Source organism: Neofelis nebulosa, chromosome 16 (genome assembly GCF_028018385.1).
Source record: "Neofelis nebulosa isolate mNeoNeb1 chromosome 16, mNeoNeb1.pri, whole genome shotgun sequence".
NCBI lineage: Eukaryota > Metazoa > Chordata > Mammalia > Carnivora > Felidae > Neofelis > Neofelis nebulosa.
In genome coordinates, this window is record NC_080797.1 from 32609153 (window position 1) to 32630919 (window position 21767).

General features: G+C 51.0%; 1 protein-coding gene across 6 annotated transcripts; it reads right to left on the bottom strand.

Moving 5' to 3' along the window:
- Positions 1–12701: 12701 nt before the first annotated feature.
- Positions 12702–17712, bottom strand: HEXIM2 (HEXIM P-TEFb complex subunit 2). Of its 6 annotated transcripts, none has more exons than XM_058705871.1 (3): positions 17589–17712; positions 16382–16495; positions 12702–13722 (listed from the first exon to the last, which is right to left on the bottom strand). In XM_058705871.1, exon 3 carries the CDS (start codon positions 13396–13398, stop codon positions 12928–12930), a length of 471 nt encoding a protein of 156 aa, XP_058561854.1. In that variant the 5' UTR covers positions 13399–13722; positions 16382–16495; positions 17589–17712; the 3' UTR covers positions 12702–12927. The 6 variants fall into 6 exon arrangements, with proteins under 6 accessions (XP_058561854.1, XP_058561852.1, XP_058561851.1 ...); XM_058705869.1 differs by lacking the exon at positions 17589–17712 and adding an exon at positions 17366–17433; XM_058705868.1 differs by lacking the exon at positions 17589–17712 and adding an exon at positions 17270–17402 and having other exon boundaries at positions 16382–16491.
- Positions 17713–21767: the final 4055 nt, after the last annotated feature.

Genomic DNA, 21767 nt, shown 5'->3' on the forward strand with positions numbered 1-21767 from the left:
GCTTAGTACAGTTTAACTTTATTTTTTAAATTTTGTTAATGTTTAGTTTAGAGAGAGAGAGAGAGAGGGAGGTGGCGCGCAAGTGAGGGAGGGGCAGAGAGAGAGGGAGACACAGAATCAGAAGCAGGCTCCAGGCTCTGAGCTGTCCGCAGACAGCCCGACTCGGGGCTTGACCTCACAAACCACGAGATCATGACCTGAGCTGAAGTTGGACGCTCAACTGACTGAGCCACCCAGGCATCCCTACAGTTTAACTTTAAAAAGGGAAGCCCAGGGGCGCCTGGGTGGCTCAGTCACTTGAGCATCCAACGTTTGATGCATTGGGGGCTCTATGCTGACAGCACGGAGCCTGCTTGGGATTCTGTCTCCCTGTCTCTCTGTCCCTCCTCCACTAGCGCTGTCTCTGTCTCTCTCAAGATAAATAAACAACAACAACAACAAAAAAGAACACATACCTAGGTGGTACAAAAGACAGACATTCAAGGGGATGCTACATGCCAAATGCAGAACAGCGGTGCCATTTTTGTGGGAGAGAGGGGCCTGAGGTACGTACAAGGGACTTAAAATGTTTTTCTAATTTTCTTAAGCTTGGTGGTTCCCATCATGGGTATTCATTTTATTATTCTTATTGCTTTATACTTTTCTGATTGCCTGACATATTTCGTAGTTAAAAATCCTCCTCGGTGTTAAAAAAAAAAAAAAAAAAGCAGGAGAGGGAAGAAACTGCCTGATTTATCTTTGTCTTACCACCACTAACCTACTGCCTGGTACTCAATAAATGTTTGGCGAATGAAGATCACTGGACCAGGAAAAGCCTCTGAGCCAGGGTTCAATGTCAGGTCTTCCCACACCAGATCCCAAGTCCAGGGCACACCCTACCACGCCTCTCCCCACCCTGCCACAAGTTGGGGGGTGGCTGTGTGGGGGGCGGCAGTAACGGAGGCCCCAGCCTCACTCAGCACTCTGTGTATCTGAACTGAATTACAGAGAACAGAGAAGGAAGAAACAAGACAACTTCGTGAATGGGCAGTCAGCGAATTCCGAGTCTGGTAGCCTAAATTTCTATGAATCACACTGCCAAAATCTTTTAGTAATTTGCTCTTTATCCAGCGAAACCTTTTAAGACCTACCTGTGCGGTAAACTCGATGCTTTTGTCTTTTTTATGTGAGTGCATTTGTCCTCTCCATGGGACAGAAAAGGGGGCTTTCTAAGCCAAGGTTTGGTTCAAACAGGATCGTGGGGCACATTTGGCTGGTGCGAGAGAATAAACAAACAGCCTTTGGCACATTAATTCTTGGCGTGCAAAGAGACGCCACTAATTGCGGGCGCGTTCTGTCTGTCTGTTAGGCCCCGTGTGGAATGCAGCCTCCGAGGAAAGCTCTTCTCACCACTCAAAACCCACCCAAGCATGCCCAGCCCTGAGAGGGGCTTCTAGGAATGCAAACGACAGGCTGCCTGTGCAGCAATAAACAGAGTTAACAGCACAGTGAACACACGGGAGGGGACTCACAGGCTTTGAGGATTGTTTTCAAGGAACAGAAACGGGTCCGATTCTGGGGGAGGCAGATTATTCGCTTACCTCGAACCAGAGCTGATAGTTTAAAGGGTTTCAGGGGCGCCTGGGTGGCTCAGTCGGTTAAGCGTCCGACTTCAGCTCAGGTCACGATCTCGCGGTCCGTAAGTTCGAGCCCCGCGGCGGGCTCTGGGCTGATGGCTCAGAGCCTGGAGCCTGCTTCCGATTCTGTGTCTCCCTCTCTCTCTGCCCCTCCCCCGTTCATGCTCTGTCTCTCTGTCTCAAAAATAAATAAACGTTAAAAAAAAAAAAATTTTAAAAAAAAAAGGGTTTCAAATGACACTGTTGTCGCTGAAGCCGCCAGGAGCCCATCCGGTCATTCGTGGCATCATCACACACCTGTCTACACAGCAGATTTTCACCCTTACTGATAGGCATTGAAAAGCAAGGTGTCTGCGTGGCAACACTGATGGAGGCAGTGCTGGGCTGCATTTTAAGTAATAAAACGACAATTTCCTTCAAAAACACTCCCGTTCAGACTCCCCCTTTCAGACTCTCCTCTTGCCACCAGCTGCTCCCCACCCCCACAAGGCAGGCTGAAATCAGTTCAACAGCTATTCGTTCACTCATTTAACCAATTTAATATTTGGAAGAAGAAGAAAAAAAAAAAAACATTTGTGCACTGTGTCAGATGCTGGGGTGGCAAAGATGATTAATAGGGTCCCTACCCTTAGGATCTCAAAGTCATGCTAACAAATAATTAGGATTCCATGTGCTGAGGGCAATGAAAGAGGGAAATTCAGGGGCGCCTGGGTGGCGCAGTCGGTTGGGCGTCCGACTTCAGCCAGGTCACGATCTCGCGGTCCGTGAGTTCGAGCCCCGCGTCAGGCTCTGGGCTGATGGCTCAGAGCCTGGAGCCTGTTTCCGATTCTGTGTCTCCCTCTCTCTCTGCCCCTCCCCCATTCATGCTATGTCTCTCTCTGTCCCAAAAATAAATAAAAAAAAAAAAAAAAAAAAAAAACGTTGAAGAAAAAAAAGAGGGAAATTCAGAAGTGAGGTCCCCAAGGAGGGCAAAGACGGCTGCTTATCTACCTTCCCAAACTCCCCACCTCTCCTCCCCCAGAGGTACCCAGCTTGCCAGCCATGCCCAACATCCACTTCCTGAACTCATTCCTCTGAGTCTTTGCCCTGCTGTTCTCTCTGTTAGGGCTGTCCTTTCCCACCCACACCTGACTATAAAGCCCTGCTTCTTCCCCAAGATTCAAATCCATAGGATAAGCCCCAAATTTAGGTGGGTGGTTCATCTGGGAGGATTCCATCAGGAAGGAAAACCCTGGGGATCATTTTTAATGTTTCTTTCCTAAGCAGGGGGTTCATTCCATTATTCTATATGCCTTTCTGTGTCTGAACTATTTCATCGTAATATATTTTCAAAAGAGATCCAGTGTAAGCTACACGTCCACCTTGATCCACTCCTCCTGCTACGTTTCCTTGTCAAGAAGCAAGCTCAAAAACTCCTTACTGTCCGTCAGAAGCAACTCTGTTTCTAAAGACGCACAGAAATGATTATTACCAATCTAGGATCCTGGGTTCCCCCTACCCCCACCTAGGGTGCAGAATGCAATTGGGGAGTGATATGATGCTAGGGCTTTAACAATAAAAGCAATATTGCTATTTCTTAAGCTGGGTGGGGGGTACATGGGTGTGGTTTTTTTAGGTCTTAAATATTGTATATAATAAATGAAACATTTGACAAAGCAACTCTATGCAGAGTGAGAGGGAACGGGAAGGAAGAGGAAGAGAGAAGGAGCTTCAGGGAAGTTGGATCAGGAAGAGCGAAGAGGTGGCTCTCGCTAGGCATGGAGGGTACAATAAATAATCAAGCTTGGCTTGCCAGCCGAGAGCAGAGAGCAGCGAAAAAGGCACAAGCCTGCGTCTCACTGTAGAGAACCATATGGCGGTGGCTAAGAGAATGGACGCAGGAGCTGGACCATCGAGATTCAAATCCCAGTGCAATCTCTCATTAACCACAAGGCACTGGGCAACTTACTTCAGTCTCCTCATCCTGAAAAATGTTTGTGGGGATCAAATGAGACGAAGTGTGTGAGGCTCACACTGGTTAGGTATCTAACAAGTGCTGAATTTCGCTGTTAACTTGTGTTCTTACTTGTTAGTCAAGTGACCCTGAACAAGTCACTTCAGTCCTCCAAGACTCGGTCTCCCCCAAAAGACTCACGTGAAAGAAAGTACTTTGAACACTCCAGAGTGATCCATGAACAAGAGTTAGAATTAAGTAAGAAGCTATAGGTTTAGGGCAGGGGGCCGGTGGCTCCTGGTTGGCTCAGTTGGTGGAATGCATGACTCTTGATCTCAGGGTTGTGAGTTCAAGCCCCATGTTGGGTGTGGATCCAACATAAACAAACAAACAAACAAACAAACAAACAAATAAATAAATAAGTAAAACCAAAAAAAAAAAAAAAGGAAAAGAAAAGAAAAGGAAGAAGCTATCAATAAAAAGACACAAGAGAGTGTAAGGTCCATGAGGACAGAGACTATGTCCATCAAGCTCACTGTGACATCCCCAGTGCCTGGCACAGTGCTAGGCACAATATGAACAGCCAGAGTTATGGACTGAATTGAGTCCCCCCTCCCCACAAAAAAAGATATGCTGGAATCCTGACCCTCAATACCTTAGAATGTTCCCTTTTTTGGAAATAGGGTCTTTACATAGGTTATCAGGAGGTAATTAGGGTGGGCTCTAATCCAATATGATTCATGTTCTTATAAAAAGGGGGAATTTGGGGGTGCTGACTCTTGATCTTGGCTCAGGTCATGATCTCACGGTTCAAGAGTTCGAGCCCTCTATCGGGCTCTTCACTGACAGCACAGATTCTCTCTCTCTCTCTCTGTCTCTCTCAAAATAAACATATAAACTTAAAAGAAAATTTTTTAAGGGGGGGGGGAATTTGGACACAGACAGACACACATAGAGAGGAAACAGAGATTGGAGTAACCTGGCCAAAAACCACTAAAGACTGCCAGCACACCACCAGAAATTAAGGGAAGACAAGGAAAGCTTCTTTGCTTGCAGGTTTTGGAGGGTGCATGGTCCTGCCCTCACCTTGATTCCAGACTCCTAGTCTCCAGAACTGTGAATCGTACATTTCCATTGTTCCAAACCACCCAGTTCATGGTACTCTGTTCCGGCAGCTCTAGAAGACTAAACAGCCAGTAAACGTCTGTTGGATGAACAAATACTGCTGTTGGTGCTTCCGGTGAGACCGGCCATCTCTTGGCCAGCCTGTGTGTCCAGACAGGCAATGGAGAAGGTGCCTGTTCTGTTCTGTGTGTGGGCGGGGAGCCGCAGTGGGTAGAATAAGGCATGATTTGAACCCGGGTAGTCCAAGGCCAGAGTTCGTGCTCTTAATTTCCACACTAGAAAACCCTATCTGGCTCTAGGGAACCCTCCCTGCCCTAGCCTCCAAGTGGCCTCCTTCCTCCCTCCCTCCCTCCCTCTGCTCTGGGTGAGCAAGAAGAAATGGGGTGGAGGATAATCACAAAAGGCACTGAAAAGGGAAGCAAGGATAGCATTTGATTCTGAAACTCCCGGCAAACATACACAGCACTTGTTCACGGATGGATGCCAATGGCAGAAGACTTGGGTCAACCCCCAGTCCAGAGGCCCACCCTGCCCAGATGGGGCAGAAGTCATCATCACTCACATGCTGCAGGTGGCTTTTGGCTTTGCTGCTGTGGCCAGATTTCAAAATCTGATTGCTGGAGGGACCCTCAAGCATGTGTTCTGGTCTTACCTCATAAGCCCTGGCACATCCATGGAGGCCAGGAATCTCCGGAGAGATTGATAGGAAATATCTCCTTCCTCTTTAAACTGAGCTCTGCCCACCCCCGTGCCTTCCAAACATCCTGACTCTCTGTCTGGTCTGCACACCAGAGGTCATGCCGTCTTGGAGTCCTCCTAGGGATGTGGGCAAGTGAGAAACACCTCTCTCACTCGTGGGACTCGCGGCCACAGAGAGCTGGGCAGAGAGAACTTAGAAGCGTGGCTCTCAGCCCTGACTGCACAGGAGAATCCCCCGGAGAACCTTAAAAACTCTGACACCAGGAAGGCATACATGAAAGAATTATATCAGAATTTCCGGGGGTGGCACCCAGACATGGGAACTTAAAAATTTTTTCCCAGGTGATCCCAGTGGGCAGTCAAGTTGAGAAGCAATATTTTGGACAAAGGAGCACTGCAAGGAGAGAGAAACTGGACTCCAGCTGGATGGAAAGCAGCAGGGAAGCGATCATCTCAAAAGACTTCTAGAAAAGAATAGTGGTTGCCAGGGGCTGGTTGGGGGGGATGGGGAGTTATTGTTTAATGGACACAGAGTCTCAGTTTGGGCAGATGAAAAGAAAAAAGTTCTGGAAATGGATGGTAGTGAGGGCTGTACAACAGTGTGAATGTATTTAATGCCAGTGGGCAGTACCCTTAAAAAGAATAAGAGAGATAGAGTCACAGATTTAGAAAGATATTTAACCCACCCTAAAGACAGGGCATTGAATTAGGTAATGCTGCGGCATCTGGGTGGCTCACAAGGTTAAGTCTCCATCTTTGGCTCAGGTCATGATTTCTCAGTTTATGAGTTCGAGCCTCGCATCGGGCTCTGTGCTGATAGCTCAGAGCCTGGAGCCAGCTTCAGATTCTGTGTCTCCCCCTCTCTCTGCCCCTCCCCCACTCATGCTCTGTCTCTCTCTCTCTCTCTCTCTCAAAAATAAACTTAAAAAAAATGAATTAGGTAATGTCTAGAAACTTCCTGAAGATACCTACACCTATGTCTATATCTGCATGTCTATCTATATCTTTATAGGTAGATAGGCAGATAATAGATAGATGTGCTTCAGGGGGAAAAAAAAGATATGCTTTGGGGAGGAGATCTGGACAAGCTGCTTTTAAATGTACTCCAGAAAAAATTTTTTTAAATCTAAGGAAGGATATCCAGGAATCTTTAGTAAAAATAAAATAAAATAAAATAAAAAATAATTTTAAAAATAAAAGGTAATGAGAGAGAATAGAGCTATCAGCTATTAAAGCATATGATACAGCATAATTTTTTTAATGTGATTGGTTTATCAATAAACAGATGGAGAACTAGTAGAACAGAAAACTCACAAATGCACATGTGAAAGTAGTTTACGGTAAATGTGAAATTTCAGGGCCACCTGGGTGGCTCAGTCGGTTAAGCATCAGATTTCGAATTTCGGCTCAGGTCAGGTCTTGATCTCACGGCTTGTGAGTTAGAGCCCTGCATGGGGCTCTGTGCTGACAGCTCTGAGCTTGGAGCCTGGAGCCTGCTTCAGATTCTGTGCCTCCCTCTCTCTCTCTCTGCCCCTCCCCTACTTGAGCTCTCTCTCTGTCTCAAAAATAAATAAACATTGAAAAATTAAAAAACAAAAACCATGTGAAATTTCAAATGGTGGTGAAACAGGTGTGTTAGGTCCACACTTGTGTAGCCATCTGTGGGAGGAGTGGGGAGGCCTCTAGCATCTGAAGCCCAGGGGAGGGAGGAGGAAAGGCAGCTGAGGAGTGCTGTCCAGGGAAGTCACGAAGCTGGAGTTGTTGGGGGGCAGGGGTGGTGGGGAGAGGAGGAGAGGATCCTCAGAGTGGGATGAGTCCAGGGGGGGGTGATGTCTGTGACTACAAATACAGCTGATGGGAATTAAAAGTGGGGCCAGTTGGACCAGGGGCCCAGAGGAAAAAGATCCTCTTTTTCAAAAGCCCAAGAGGGTAAAAACTGAGGCTAGGACTGCGAGGCAAAGGAAGGGAGGTCTGGCCAGAAGGGACTGTGGGGCCTCAGGACCCAATGGCAAGAGCCGGCCTGTCCAACAGCCACAGGGTGTGGTTCTGGGCGTGCAGTGCAGGAGCCTGCAACCCTGTGACCAGGTAGGTCCTCACACTGTGGTAAGGGAGTCTGAATGGCTGGGGGGGGGGGGGGTGCGGGGGGTGGGCCTGAGGAGGGCCCCAGAAGGAGAGCTGGAAGGAGTAAGAGCCAGGAGAATTAGGGCCCGTGGAGACCCTTTTCCCTTCCTTCTCTCTGGAATGACAGGCTGTGGCCAAAGCAGGCTCTGGATGCCCACGTGGCTCATAATGTCTCCCTCACAACTTAGTCTCCCTGGGAACTTCCTCTGGGAACGGCTAGGGTAAGGACAAAGCAGGGGAGGGCACCCATCCTGATGGGCAGGAGGCAGGAGGCAGCAGGTGCCTTGAGGGCTGATCTGGGCATCCTATGTTGGATAGGGTCCAGGGAGGATCTCTGGGGCAGGTGGTGTCTGGAATGCCCATGCTCACATAGTGACCAACTGGGAACCAGCTGCTCACCCTGTCCCACTGCCAGACCGGGCTGATGCAGTCCCCTCCCTTCCCTGGGTCCACAAAGGCCTTTCTGTTTGGGGGCAGGGGAGGACATTCAGCCGTGGAGACAAGAGTGAGCTGAGCTCCAGGTGAGGCGACAATAACATCTCCTTATCTGGGGGAGAGGGAAACCATGTTTCCCACTCCCAGCTGCCCTAGGGGCTCAAGGTCCAGGCAGCCCCCCTCAGCCTCCACAAAAGCCATCATCCTAGGGAGGCCGGTGGACAAGGCAAAGAGGAAACCCTCTCAAAAGATGAGGGAAGGGGATGGTGAGGGAAACTCCCAAGAACCACCTGGGAATGGAGCTCTTCACTTCTTGATTACGCAATACCCTGCAAGTAGTAAAATTTATGGCTGCTTCCATCCAAGAGCGCCTCCCACGCCACCAGCACTTTGCTAAACCCTTAACTTACTTTATCTCTTTGAAGACAGGAGCGAGCACAGTGGTCAACAGCTCAAACACAATCAGACAGAACTGGCTGCTAGCTTCTCAACCTCTCTGAGCCACAGTTGCCTCATGCATCTGACCCCAAACCCCACAGGATTAATCACACTGTTCCCCGGGGACCACCTTCACTGCCTGGACCCGGCAGGCAGGAGCCAAGAGGACCAAGGAGATGTTCTATTTTTCAGGCCAGGCAGCATAGTCCCAGACACAAGCCCCCTAGCCAAGGATAGGCCCCAGGGCCCGGGACCCTGGACTGGCCTGAAGTCTCCCATGTCCTGGGACAGAGGAGAGGAAGCCCCTGAGTTATAGAAGCAGAATGGGATGGATCACAGGTCTCTAGCCTCTTGATACAGTGCTCCCTCTACAATAGGCCCTCAGGTAATCTCAGGTCATTTTGGATACAGGCCCCTGGAGACCAGTCTTTCCCTCTTGGCTTTATCACCAGAATATGCAGAATAGGTAAATCCATAGAGACAGAAGGCAGATTGGTGGTTGCCTGGGTTAGAGAAAGATGGGAGTGAGGAGTAACTGCTTAATGAGGATGGGGGTTTCCTTTTGGGGTGATAATGTTGGAACTAGACAGAGGTGGCACTTGCATACATTGTGAATGTACTAAATGCCACTGAGTCATTCATTTTGAAATGATTAACTTTATGTTATGTGAATTTCACCTCGATTAGAAATAAGGGTACCTGTAGCTAAGAGATTAAAGAAGGAGGGGGGGGGGGTGCCTGGGTGGCACAGTCAGTTAAGCAGTTAAGCGTGGGACTTCAGCTCAGGTCACGATCTCATGGTTCCTGGGTTCTCTGACATCGGCAGGGAGCCTGCTTCAGATCCTCTGTCCCCCCTGGCTCTGCCCTTCCCCCGCTTGTTCTCTCTCTCTCTCCTGCGGAGGCAGAGGCAGGTGGGAAGGTGAAGGAGGGCTGAGTTATGGGGGGAGGGGGAGATGTTGTACATTCTGATGTTGCAGAAAACAGAGCAGCTTGAGGTAGGGGGAAGGTAAGAGGGAGGGTGGTCTGGAGGATGCAGCCAGTTGAGGCAGCAGTTTGAGCTTTGGAACTTGGGGAGCCAGCTGCCTACAGGGGAAGGGGGAGAAGCAGGGAGGGAGTTGGACAGGCGCTAGGCGCTAGTAACCTCTGAGCTGTTTGCTTCCTCTCAGAGTTTAGACTGGAAGCTCCTGGGGGAGGGGGCAAGGACCTCATCTTTTTAGCTGACTTTAATTTTCGTAGCAGAGCTTCGTCACAGGTAGATGCTTCTTTTAAAAAGCCTGGCACCAACGGAATGACATCAAGCATGTTAAGCAGCAGGAAGATTATCCACCGCCCACATCAGAGAAGTGAGGATGGCACTGGGCTAAGTGTGTGTGCCACTCAGGGCAGCAAGGGGGGGCTTGCCCAGCTTCCCCAGGGCCCAGCATCCCGAGAGGGCAGCACCCACCGGGGTCTGGGGTGGGGGAAGGGACTGGGTGACACCATGAGCTCCTTTGTCAGACCCAGGAAGGAGAGTGGGGGCAGCTACAGGAAGTAGGGGGGTGAGGAGTTCCCTCCGGAATCTATCCCCCCACTTCCCTCCCCTGTGCTTGCAGGGCTCCTGCACATGCTCAGTGTGCCCACGAATTGGGTTGGCTGGGGGAGGGCACTGACTGGCACCCCCACTTAAAGGGCCAGTGCCATGCTTGCTTGAGCCCAACAGGGAGCAGTAAGAACTGGCCACCCTCTGCCCTCATACTGATTTCTTCACCTCAAACCCCCTTCTTCACTTCCTGGCAGACATCTCCTGTCCCCTCTGGACACAGGTGTTTCCACCTGAGGTGAAGGGAGTCCTTGATGGGAAAAAAGGAGAATCCCAGGCCAGGGCACGCAGGGGTGGTGGGAAGCTTCACTCCTGTGAAATATCTGCCTCTGCCCCGCCACCCCCCACCCCCCAACCCAGGTAACCAAGAGGATCCTGGAAAGCAAATGGGCATGAGGGAAATAAGACACTGAGAATTTGCTCTAGAAAGGCCTGGAGGGGGAAAGAGGAATGTGTCTAAGCCCAGCTTTCCCCAGCCAAGGGGGTATGTAGGTTGCAGGGGAGGGGGGAGGCTGTAAAATTGGAGCTTCTGTCACTGTGGGGGACCGGGAGAAGCCCAGGCCTCAGGACGGGGCAGCCAGAGAGGGAAAAGGCAAAAGGAACCCACACCTGGCCACTACCTGTAGCCGAGCGGCCTCTGCCCAGTACTTGGCCCAGTACTGCAGAAGGCACTCCAGCTCAACCCTGGGGCTCCAGGGCACTGAGGTCGGGGACCCAGATGGCCGGAGGAGGTGACAAGGGCTCTTCCTCACTGACTCCCCTCAGTGAAGACACTTTCCCAGCTCACACTTTTCTCCTTTGTTTTCTTCTTGTTCCATCCTGTCCTCCACCAACCTTGGGGAAATTAACCCACCTTGATGTGGCCCTGACCAAGAGCCCTCAACGCGTGTGCGTGCGAGCGTGTGTGTGTGTCTGTGTGTTTGGGTCTCTGGACAGGGGAGGGCCAGCGGCTAGCTTTCCTGTCTCTAGGCTCCTCAGCTTCTGGGCCAAAAAGGGCTGAACTCCTCACCTGTCCCTTCCCCTGTACGGAGCTCTTGCCTACTCAGGGACACGCTGGCCAAAGCCGGCCTCCTGGGCACAGCCCCAGCACCCTCTCCCTCACACCACACCCACAGCCCTCCCCCAACACTCCAGCAGCCCCCTCTGGAATCTTCTCATCCTTCCTAGTTACACACACACACACACACACACACACACACACACGTATATGCCTCTGGGTAAACAACCTTAGGCCAGGCCCAACCCTCTCCCTCTGGACTCCCTGCTGAGGAATGCGGCAGCTGGGAGGCTGCCTGAGCCTTGCCCAGGGGGCTTCTGGATCCAGGCTAGCACCCACAGGGGAAGGCAGGCTAGGAATTCGGAAAGCCACACCCTCTCAGAGCCTTGGACTTCCCATCTGCAAAGTGGGGACAAGTGTTCCTCTGGCCCTTCCTGAACTGTTCAAGATCAAAGAGAAGGGGGCTAAAATCTTTGGTGAAGGTTCCAGGGGCAGAACGCCCCACCCCCACCCCACCTGCCACCAGGGACTAGAGATTCTGCTCTTTCTTGAAACCCATCCCTCCCCAGAATCTGTTCTCCCCTTGCTTCCTTCTTGAAGGCGCTGGCCAGGCCTGGGTGTGGCAGGGCAGAAATGAAAGTTGTCCTGGCAACACACAGGGTTCGTCAACATTTCCATCCCAGCGGCTCAGAGGCCTGAGCCCTTCTCTTGCCCAATGTGGCTTGACAAGATGAGCCTTCCTGGAATGGAAGCTAGGTTGGGCTGGCCAGGTCTCCGCCCCTCCCCGGTGCACGGGGCGGCAGAACCACACAGGCTCGCTGGTGAGTTGACTAACTTCCCCCTCCACCACCCCAGCCTGACACTAGGCAGCCAACAAGGACGCCTGGAAGGGGTGATGGAAGTGAGACCGGGTGTCTGGAGAAGCCTGGGTCTGAGTGTTCCAGTGTGTGAGCTCGTTTCAGAGCCCAATACTGCTGGCACCTTGGTGGCACCTTATCCCAGCTGACTCAGCTTTCTATTACGCAGACAGGGGAGGGGCTCATCTCGGAGGTAAGGGACCACACAGGGGATGGGGCAAGAGGAGCAGCACACACAGATGTGCGGTGGGCACGAGGAAAGCCAGGCCACCAGCTCTGCTAAGGGCGGCTTCACTGCCCCCTCTGCCTCTTGGGCTTTTTTTTTTTTTTTTCAGGAGAAAACTTCCCTTGAGGGATACTTGTAAGTGCCCTTCCAGGAGGTCTGGGGGCAAAGGTGATGACTAACCTCCTGCCCAACCACTGGCTTCGAGATGTGGAGGTGGGTAGCAGGCTGTCGAGGTAAAGGAGACACAAGCCATCCAGATCCTCATCCAGCCCGGCCCTCCGAACTCTGGGGAGGACAGGGAGGATACAGGGAGCCTGGGAAGAAACCCTGAAGGAGCCCCTCCAAAAGTCCCAGCCCCCCCTCCTCCAGAGGACACCCCAAGCTCCTCACGGCAATCCGGCATCTTAAGTTCTGGCTGAACCGGTGGTTCCTGAGTCCCCCTCCCAGCCCTGCATCCTCCTCTATAAAACCTTCAGAGGAGTCTGATTCTTCCTGGACACAGAGAGCAGCATTCAGACATCCTGGAGGTCCTGGTAGTTCCCCAATACAGAGGTCGGCTGGCCTCCCACGCTTGGGGCAAGGTGGGTCTAGGACCCCAGTCCCAAACCTCTCTGGGACAAATGTGCTTTGATTCTCAGAGCAGCCCTAGTGAAATCAATCCTAGCCACTCCCATCTGACCTCACGAAAATCATTTAATCTCTTTGAGAAAAATACGAAGACATCAAAGAACACATTATGGAAACGACAAGGTGGGAAGGCTGAACCGATTCTAGCTGTTCTCAGCGGACACAGGGGTACTGGGAGTGGTTTCCAACTGCCACCTGCCTCCCTGAGACCCAGCGGCCTGAGTGTATATGAAATGGGACCTTCTCCCTGGGTCAGCCTGGGTAAGGGGCCCCCCTAGGTGCCCGACTCCCCGCCGGGGCAGCTGCCCTTCCGGTTCCACATCTCGTTCTCCTGCCGGAGCCGCTGGTTCTCTGTCCGGAGCCGCTCGACCTCAGCAGCCAGCTCCTCCACCTGGCGGCAGGGCTGCAGGCCGGTGCACCCCCGCAGCTGTTGCAGCCTCCTGGTCTCCTCCTCGGCCTGCGACAGCCGCCTCTCCAGATCCAGGTAGTCTCGAACCAGCTCCTGCTTGCTGCGGTCCTGCAGGCGCTCGGTGTGGTAGCGCTCGTAGGCCTCGGAGAAATCCCTCTGCTGGAACTCACCGTGAGCCGGGCCTCGCCCGTCGCCTTCCCCTGCCTCGCTCTCCCCGCTGGAGCCTGGCTGGGAGGCCCCACGGGGCACTTCCAGGTTGGGCTCCTCAGGGTCTCGGTCATTCATCAGAAATTGGGTGGTGTTGTAGGGCGCCACGGGCTGGCCTTTGGCGAACATCTCCTCGCGGACCCGGGAGGCCCTCTGGCTCTGCCTCTCATCCCGCTGTTGCTTCTCGGCCCAGCTCAGCTCCAGGTAGGGCCGCCAGTGCCTTTTGCGCTTTGAAGGCCTCCTGCGGTGCTTCTTCCGGCCCAGCACAGCCTCCACTGAGCTGCCCCCTGGGCTCTGGGTCCGGGAAGCCCTACTGTTCCAGCCCAGGCCACTGCCAGCCCCAGTAGGGTCTTCCTCCTCCGAGTGGCTCTCTATCCGGGGTGTCAGGGGCAGGGAACTACCAGGGTCATGAGGCTCAGGGGGTGTCTGGGGGCTCCCAGGAGCACCAGGGGTCTAGACAGAGGACAAGGAAGAATAAATCACAGACAGCCTGTCCCCGGTGGTGGAACCCTTCCATAACCACTTGGCCTGAAGCCAACCTTCCCATAGCTGACTTGGGGTCACTCTCCAGCCTCTCAGCCTCTGCAACTATTTGTTGGTTTGTGGGTTTTTACCTGTCTACTGTCTGCCCCCCCCCACCCAGCCCTCCCCGAGCAAACTCATGAAAACAGCAGGAATTCTGCCCATATATTTCACTCTGTAATTTCAGTGCCTCCAACAGTACCTGTTCTGTGCCTCACAGAGCACAGTATTCACTAAATACTGTTTGAATGAAGTAGGAGAAAGAGAATAGAGGTCGGGGACTGGCTCCTGATGCATTTGCTTGATCAGTCATCTTCCTAGGAAGCTTGTCTTTCAGACAGAGTTGGCTTCGTGGGGAAGCAACCTGTGCAGTCTCTCAGAGCCTCTCACCCCCACTCTGTTCAGAAAGGCCCCACGCTTTGCTTAAAGCTCTGCTGTCCTTGTCTTGAACTTAACAATTTTTTAATAAAGAACCCTTTGCACTGGGCCCTACAAATTATGTAGTCGATCTTGCTTCCAGGTATTTGCATAGCTGACTCTTTAGGGCTTAGTGCCCTCTTCAGAGGGGCTCACCCTGACCACCCTATCTAAGATCTGCCCCCTCATCTTCCCTTCCCATTGTCAGGGGACCCAGTTAACATTCCATGTCGCATCTACCACATTACCATTTACCATCTGTCTTCTTCCTATAAGAATGTGTCTTGTCTGTCCAGTTCACCACTGTGTCCCCGTGCATGGCCCAAGGTAAGTGCTCAATAAACATATGTTAAATAACATAAAGCCCATAAGAGGGGGGGGGGGTCCAAAAAACATAGGGACATGAGGCTCTCCTTTCTGTTCATCTAGGGCAAAGAAGACGGGGTGTATTTATTCCAGGCAGAAGTTGCTATCACTCTTTGACAGGAGCGGCAGGAAAGAGGCCCTCACTAGGGAGAGGAAGGGTGAACCTCCAGTGTGCAGCCGACAGAATCCTAGAACTTATCTAAGAGGTGGAAAGGATTCTGTCAAGAGCGTGTGTACACAGCATGTGTTTATCTCTGTTGTGGTAAGGGTGGGAGTACTCAGGGTGGGGGATGGGGAATGAATTGCTCTATGTTTGTGGTTTGGGGAATTCTAATAATAACTCCTGCCATTAAAGTGTTGCTCTATAATGTACACCACGGCTCAGAGACATCTGACATAGGTCCATACAAGCATAGCGTGTGCATCGGGGGATGCACGCAGCCCTGTGAGAGCTGGAGGTGCGCTGTGAGTGCTTTAGAGGCCCTGGAGTTCTCTTCTTCATCTGGGATGGAGTGTGTTACGGCGTCTACGCAGTACGTGTGTGTGTGTTGTTTGTCGTATTGTATTGTTACTTCACCTGCAGGGAGATCGTAGATCAAGAACAGGCCTTATCTCCACCAGTGTCTTGAGCCACCTGAGATGGAGTTTCTGCCCCACCCCAGAAGCAGCAAGGCCCAGGCAAGGTGGTTTGCTTGTGTGTGCACAATCGTTCACCTGCCCCCAGCCCTCAGTACGTGTCCCCCCTGATGATCCTTCCCCTCACCCAAACCATCCCTGCCCCTCAGCCCCACGTGCTGCCTCCCTCCTGAAGGCTTGTCCCTTTACCACCATTCCCACTACTGCAGATAAGCTGTGTGATCTGGGTGAGTCATATGCCCTCTCTGAACTTCTAACCCTGACCTACCATGAACTCCAAATTAAACAACTACAGAAAATGTTGGAAGTGGCTAGCTAGGGTGGGTCAGAGGAGCTGAGCTCCTTCCTCACCTACAGGGACTCAAAAACTCGGGGAGAATAGGCAAGGTGGGGGCAGCAAGAGAGAGTATGGGCAGAGTGGGTTTGGGTTCCTGTTGCCAGATCAGAAGGTGATGTTTTCTGACAGTCTGACACAATCTGTGTCTCCCTCTCTCCTGGATGATGTGTGCACCCCAACCCCTAACCTAAATTATGAACCAAATGCTCAAACTGTTTTCCCTGTGTCAGGCTTCGTTCTCAGCCTTGACAGATTGCAAGGCAGAGTTCTGTTGTCAGAAGTCCCTAAATTTAATCTTCGGGTGCCTGGGTGGCTTAGTCGGTTAAGCGTCCGACTCTTGATTTCGGCTCAGGTCATGATCTCACAGTTCGTGGGATTGAGCCCTGCGACAGTCTGTGTTAACAGCACGGAGCCTGCTTGGTATTCTCTCTCCCCCTCTCCCCTCCCCTCCCTCCCTCTCTGCCCCTCTCCTGCTTGTGCTTGTGCGCAAGCACGTGCTCGCTCACTCGTATGCACGCGCTCTCTCTCTCTCTCTCTCAAAAAACAAAAACAAAACAAACTTTAAACCTGGACCTTTTGTTTGCTAGCTGCGTGATTCTAGAAAAGGTATTTCAGCTCTGAGAACCTTAGCTTCTTCGAAATGGAAGTAGTAACCCTACCTTGAAGGGCTCCTAGGATTTTACGAGATAGCACAGATTTGGCATCTGGCATACTGCCCACTGCACAGTAGGGACTCATTTAAAAATACTGGTTTTCCAAATCTGCCAACACATCTGAGACACGCTGGCGGGATCCATGGTAGGGCACTCAGGTGGTTGGGAAGGTGGGGCTTACCTTGGCCTCCTCCAGGGCTGCGGGTGATTCTGTATTACAGTTGGTCTGGTTCGTAGTAGCCACCTTCTTCTGTTCCAAATCTTTCAGCAGATGCCTTTAACTAATGACACCTGCCTTAAATAACAGAAAAACCAAGTCTTAAAGGAGAATTTTCAGGAAGACTGGCTACCCAGGAATTTTTCCCCAAGGCAGCGGCAGCCATTTTGTACCACCAGACCTGCACACTGTCCTTATCAAATGAAGGCCCTGAAGGCTGCCTCCACACCCTGGTTTTCACACCTCCAGCCAGCAAGAGGGCCAAATGGGGAATAAGGGACCATCTTCCCAGTCCTGTTCTTCAGACCCCAGGCCAGGGTTTACATCCTATACTGTTCTTCTAGAAGTCACTGAGGCCCAGGCTGGCAGTTAGGAAGCTCGCCCTGAGCTTCCCCCTCCCCCCCCCCCCCCCAAAACAACCAAAAGGGGGAAGGACGCTGTCCTGGGAGGCAAGGTACAGCAATGACCTGGAGAGGCCGACAGTCGAGTGGGTCAGTGGCTGTAACAAGAAAATATGTAGCAGGCTTTACAAGGGGGTCCTTTCTTCACTGTGTCCAGAGGCCCCAGTCTTGAGAGCGGACCCCCTCCCCCTGCCTGCCCCCAGGCTGGACTCCAAAACCCAGCCCTAAGAAACACAGCTGTGGCCTGGGCCGAGCCTGGGGCTGAAGCCTTATCATCTCCTGGGCTTGGCCTGCCTCCCGGCTCCTTCCTCTCAGGACGGGAAACAGAGGAAAGGGGAAGAAGTCTTCACACTACATGCAGCTGGAAGGGAAGCCCAACTGGAATAAGGATGGATTCCTTGGAAAGGGAGAAGTGGTCCGAGAAAGGAGATTTTGCAAAGGCAGAACTGACCTATTTGCTGTCAAGGATTATGCACACGACTATATCTGTGTGTCTTTCTGTGCGACCGACCTCCTGTTTGTGCAGTTCCCAATGCCTCAGCCCTACCTCTTGCTGCAATTGCAGCAGCTCTGGTCAAGCCGCTCAGGCACTAAGGTTGGAGAAGTTGGGGGGGCGGGGGGAGGGGGGGGGAAAGCCTGGCAGCGCGGTGCCTATTGGGGATTGTAGTTTTTCCAGCTTTGGAACACGGATTAAGATCCTGTCACGTCTACAGTCAGACCGAGAACTCCAAAACCCATATACCCTTGCGCGAGTGGCCTCCCGCGCTCACCGATGCCTTCTTTGATTGGTCAAGTCGTCTGCCAATATTTCCACTTTCGTCAACGATTAGCTGTGCGGAAGCACAACGGGACCCGCCTTCCGAGCTCAATTAAAGAGTTCATTGATGGCGTTAATCTTTACGGGGCAGAAAATAGATCCGGCTGAGAGGGGCGGGGCTGTGGGTGCGGAGGGATCCTCGGCCCTAGAGGAAGGCGACGAGAAGGATCGGTGGCCGCCGCCGCCATTTTGGGCTGGGAGGAGGCAGCGGAGGGACTCGCTGCGCAGTGAGAGCACCCCGTGGGGGGTGGTCCGGGCGCGGGGAGAGGCCGGGCCGAGTGGGCTGCCTGAAGTGGTGGCGCCGGGAGACGGCGGGGAGTGGGACCGGGGACCGGGGGGGTGAAGGTTGGAGTCTCCCCGGCCGGGCCCGGTCCTCAAACCGTCCCGGCAGCCCCGCAGCCTCGCCTCTCACAGAGGGCGGGGTTCTTGGGCAATTACCGCGTGTTCCCCGAGACCCCAGTTGGGGAGAGACCGGGTGAAACAAACGACTCCGCTCTGCTCTTCCCACGGGGGACGCAGATCCAGAGGCCGAGTTCTGCCAACTTTCCCCACCCCCATGCGGCCTGGGTATGGTGGCGGGGCCCAGCGTTGCGGGACCCCCACTTCGAGGGGCGAGGTGGGGGCGTCGCCAGATTCCAAAGACTGGCGCCCCCGGGGAGGGCGGAGGTCCCAGCTCTGGCCGTGCGTCCTCCTGGCGTGGCTGGCAGCTGGAGGCCCCGAGGGCGCAGAGCCGGGTGCACCCACCATCTTCCCCCATACACCAAGGCCATCTCGCGGCCCCGGCTTCGAGAAGGAAACAGTCTCTTCTTACAGTAGCAACCACCAATTCCTCCTGGAACTAGGTAGATAGAGGCACGTGGAAGGCTTTGCGAGCCCAATGCTTGGAAATCTCTGAGCGCTCTTGCCCTCAAGATTTCTAGCCAGCCCCGATTGTCGGAATGACCTGACCTTGCACGTCCCCAGCCAGTTTGGGAAACTCTAAAAATGTGCTGTTCACTTCTCTTGAAAGTTTACACCGAAAAAAAGGTTGGGTTTTGCCCTTTACGGGGTTGGGACACAAAAAAAACTGAGTGGCCACGGCTCTGGGAATAAAAGTGGAGTGGCCCATTTCGGATGCTTCAGGAACATCTGTTTGCGTTTTGAAATCCGAGCCATGAGTTTTAACCAAAACTTTTGGAGAAATGGCTGCCCTCCTAGAGGAAAGAACGAATAATTCCAACATAATCTTTATAAGACTACAAATTCTTTCCAGTTTAAAGAACTTTTCTTCCACAAACTGAACAAAATGGGGAGTATTTTGCCACTGACGCATCGTTACTGGGGAACCTCTATTTTGAATTTCCAAGTACACTAATTGAAAATCACCTCTGTGAATCCCAGATGCTACCAAGATAGAAATTGCAGTTTTGAGCAACTTCATATATGTAGCGTTTGAGGGGTGGGGGGAGACCTGCTTTGAAAAAAATAAATACTCAACCTTACATTGACAGTTCTAGCAGCTTCTTAGGATTGAAGTTTGATGTGAAATTCTTTTCTTGAATTACAGATTAAACCATCTTGTTTCCTCCTGCTCGAGATCCAAGTTCAGAGAGCTTTACATACAGCTCAGGGATATCTTAATAATTTTGTTGCTAAAATACCAGTTAGAAAAACTTTACCTTTGAGAGTATCTTGTAATGAATCTCATTGCCAATTACACATGGTCACATCATTCCTAAGCCTTTGGCTTGAAAAGCAAGAACCTTGAAAGGTTTTTGATAACTGAAGCCCTCCCCCTCCTCCTATTAATCATCTTTTAAGTTGTAAATGACAGTTCCATAACTTTATATTCTCCCCCTGCTCCCCAGATGTTCTCAGAGAACTGTCTTACAACTGGATGGTGACAAGGTGATCACCATTGACTTAATTTCTTAATCCAAAATTTGAACCACTGAATGAAGTATACTTGATTCATACTGTAGGTTGACTTGGCTTATGTCATGTTAATTTTACACTGTTCTTCAGATCAAGAGAAGATGGGTTAGGAAAAGCTGACTTTAACTTGGTAGGAGTTAAGTTAAATAGTCATAGGAGCTGAATGGGGCTTTACAGATTATCTTTGTAGTTCTTCTGTCAAGAATTTAGTGGAGGATCCCAGACTCTTGTGATTCATCCTCCATGGTGAAGTAATAGGGTTAAACCTTTGGATGCTACTAGGTAGACAGTACTGGGCCAGGTGCAGAAATGTGTTACTCATTTAGAAAGATGAAAGGTTATCATCTTTAAGGTTGACCCGGAAGCTTTTCCATTCCTTGATAAGAAAAGTTGGGAATAAACCCAGTTTAATAATGCTCCCTTGGTTATCTTCTGAGCAAAACACAGGACTGGAAGTTAGGAACTCCAAGTTCAATTTCTGTGTGTGCTACCACTGACTTGATTGGCTTGGCCGGAGGCCAAATCCTGAAGATGAGGCCAAACTGGTCATTTTGTTGCTGAGTCCATTGTTCATCTAATGTTCAACCAGACCTTCAACTTCCTTCTCAGCTCTCCCCTTTCAGATGAGTTGTTTTGGGGTTTATGACAAAGGCTACAAACCCTATATGCTTCAGTTTCCTGATTTGAAAATAGTATCTGTGCTGCCTCCCTCATAAATACCTTGAGTAACTACTCTTCAGTAGCTATGTAAACATTTACTTACTAAAACTTCATTATTTGGGAATCTAGAACTTCTGCTTCAGAGGTTATCTGGGGTATTTGGGAGGCCTGCCTTAAAGAAATGTGGCCCTGGTTGCCCTTGGCGGCACAAAGGGTGGCCATCCAACTAGGCTGAATGAGGGTCAGTTTCTCAGGGTACCAAGCGGTTGTTACTAGGAAGACCTGGATATTTTACCCTGATGGCCAGCTCCTGGGGCCTGGTGGCTCTGTGTGAGCAGGATCCATGGATGAGTAGGATTGACTCTTGGAGCAGGTCCCCTTTGGCATGAAGCTGCTTGCTTCTGAGTGATTGGATTTCCACAATCATAATCAATTTTTTATTGTGTATCGCTCTCACCCTCTTTCTCTTTGAATTTTCTCTTTTTAAATTGCTCAAATGTTTGTTGTTTTGTTAAGTACACTTTTGGAAATAACTAGAGAGGTAACCTCTTAGACATTCCTTTCCATCCTCTAGTTTGGTCTCCTGCCTTTGCCTAACAGTTGTACTGGAGTTATCCAGGTATGCGAACTTCTGTGTTGAATCAGGCTTCAGACTTCAAATTAACCTCCTTTTCTGACCCTCTGGAGGCTAGCACAAGTTCTGCTGAGCGCTCACAAGAGCAGCGATGCTGTCATTTTTTCAGATGCTTCTGCTTGGGGCACTCAAGTTCCCACATTTTCCTTCAGGAATATCCTTTTTGCACACTGCAAACCCAGGGCTTTTTAACACTTCACACGAAGTCTGTGGTTGTGTCAAATAGAATATGAAGGATGAGAGTTCAGTTTCCTTCCGAATTTTTGCTCTTGAAAAAACTTTTAGGGGCGCCTGGGTGGCTCAGTCAGTTGAGCGACCGACTTCCGCTCAGGTCATGATCTCACGGTTTGTGAGTTCAAGCCCCGTGTTGGGCTCTGTGCTGCCAGCTCAGAGCCTGGAGCCTGCTTCAGATTCTGTGTCTCCCTCTCTCTCTGACCCTCCCCCACTCATGCTCTGTCTCTCTCTGCCTCAGAAATAAATAAACATTAAAAAAAAATTTTTTTTTTAAAGAAAAAACTTTTAAGCCAAATATAACTGCTCTTGGTGCTACGTTGAGAGAGAGCACTTTTTCAAAAAACTTACCAACAGTTGCCTACAGCAGCTCACTCATTTGAAAGAATTTTGTTGGTGTGCAAAGGTTTATTAATAAACTACTAGGATTATTCTCTGCCCTTGACCTTGTTAACATCATTTGTCATAATTGAACCACCTGAGTAAAACCCAAGAAAAAGTTTATTCAGGAGGAATTGTGAGGGCTCAATTATTGATCTGTTTAAACTCAGCCTTTGTTTTTTTCAACAAGAAGTGGAATGAGGTTGTAAACTTTCCAGTATTCAAAGACCATTGGCTCAAATGGAACCTTTGCCACCTAGACTGTATATTCTGTCCCATTTGCAAAGTATGACGATTACCTTTTGGTCAGCC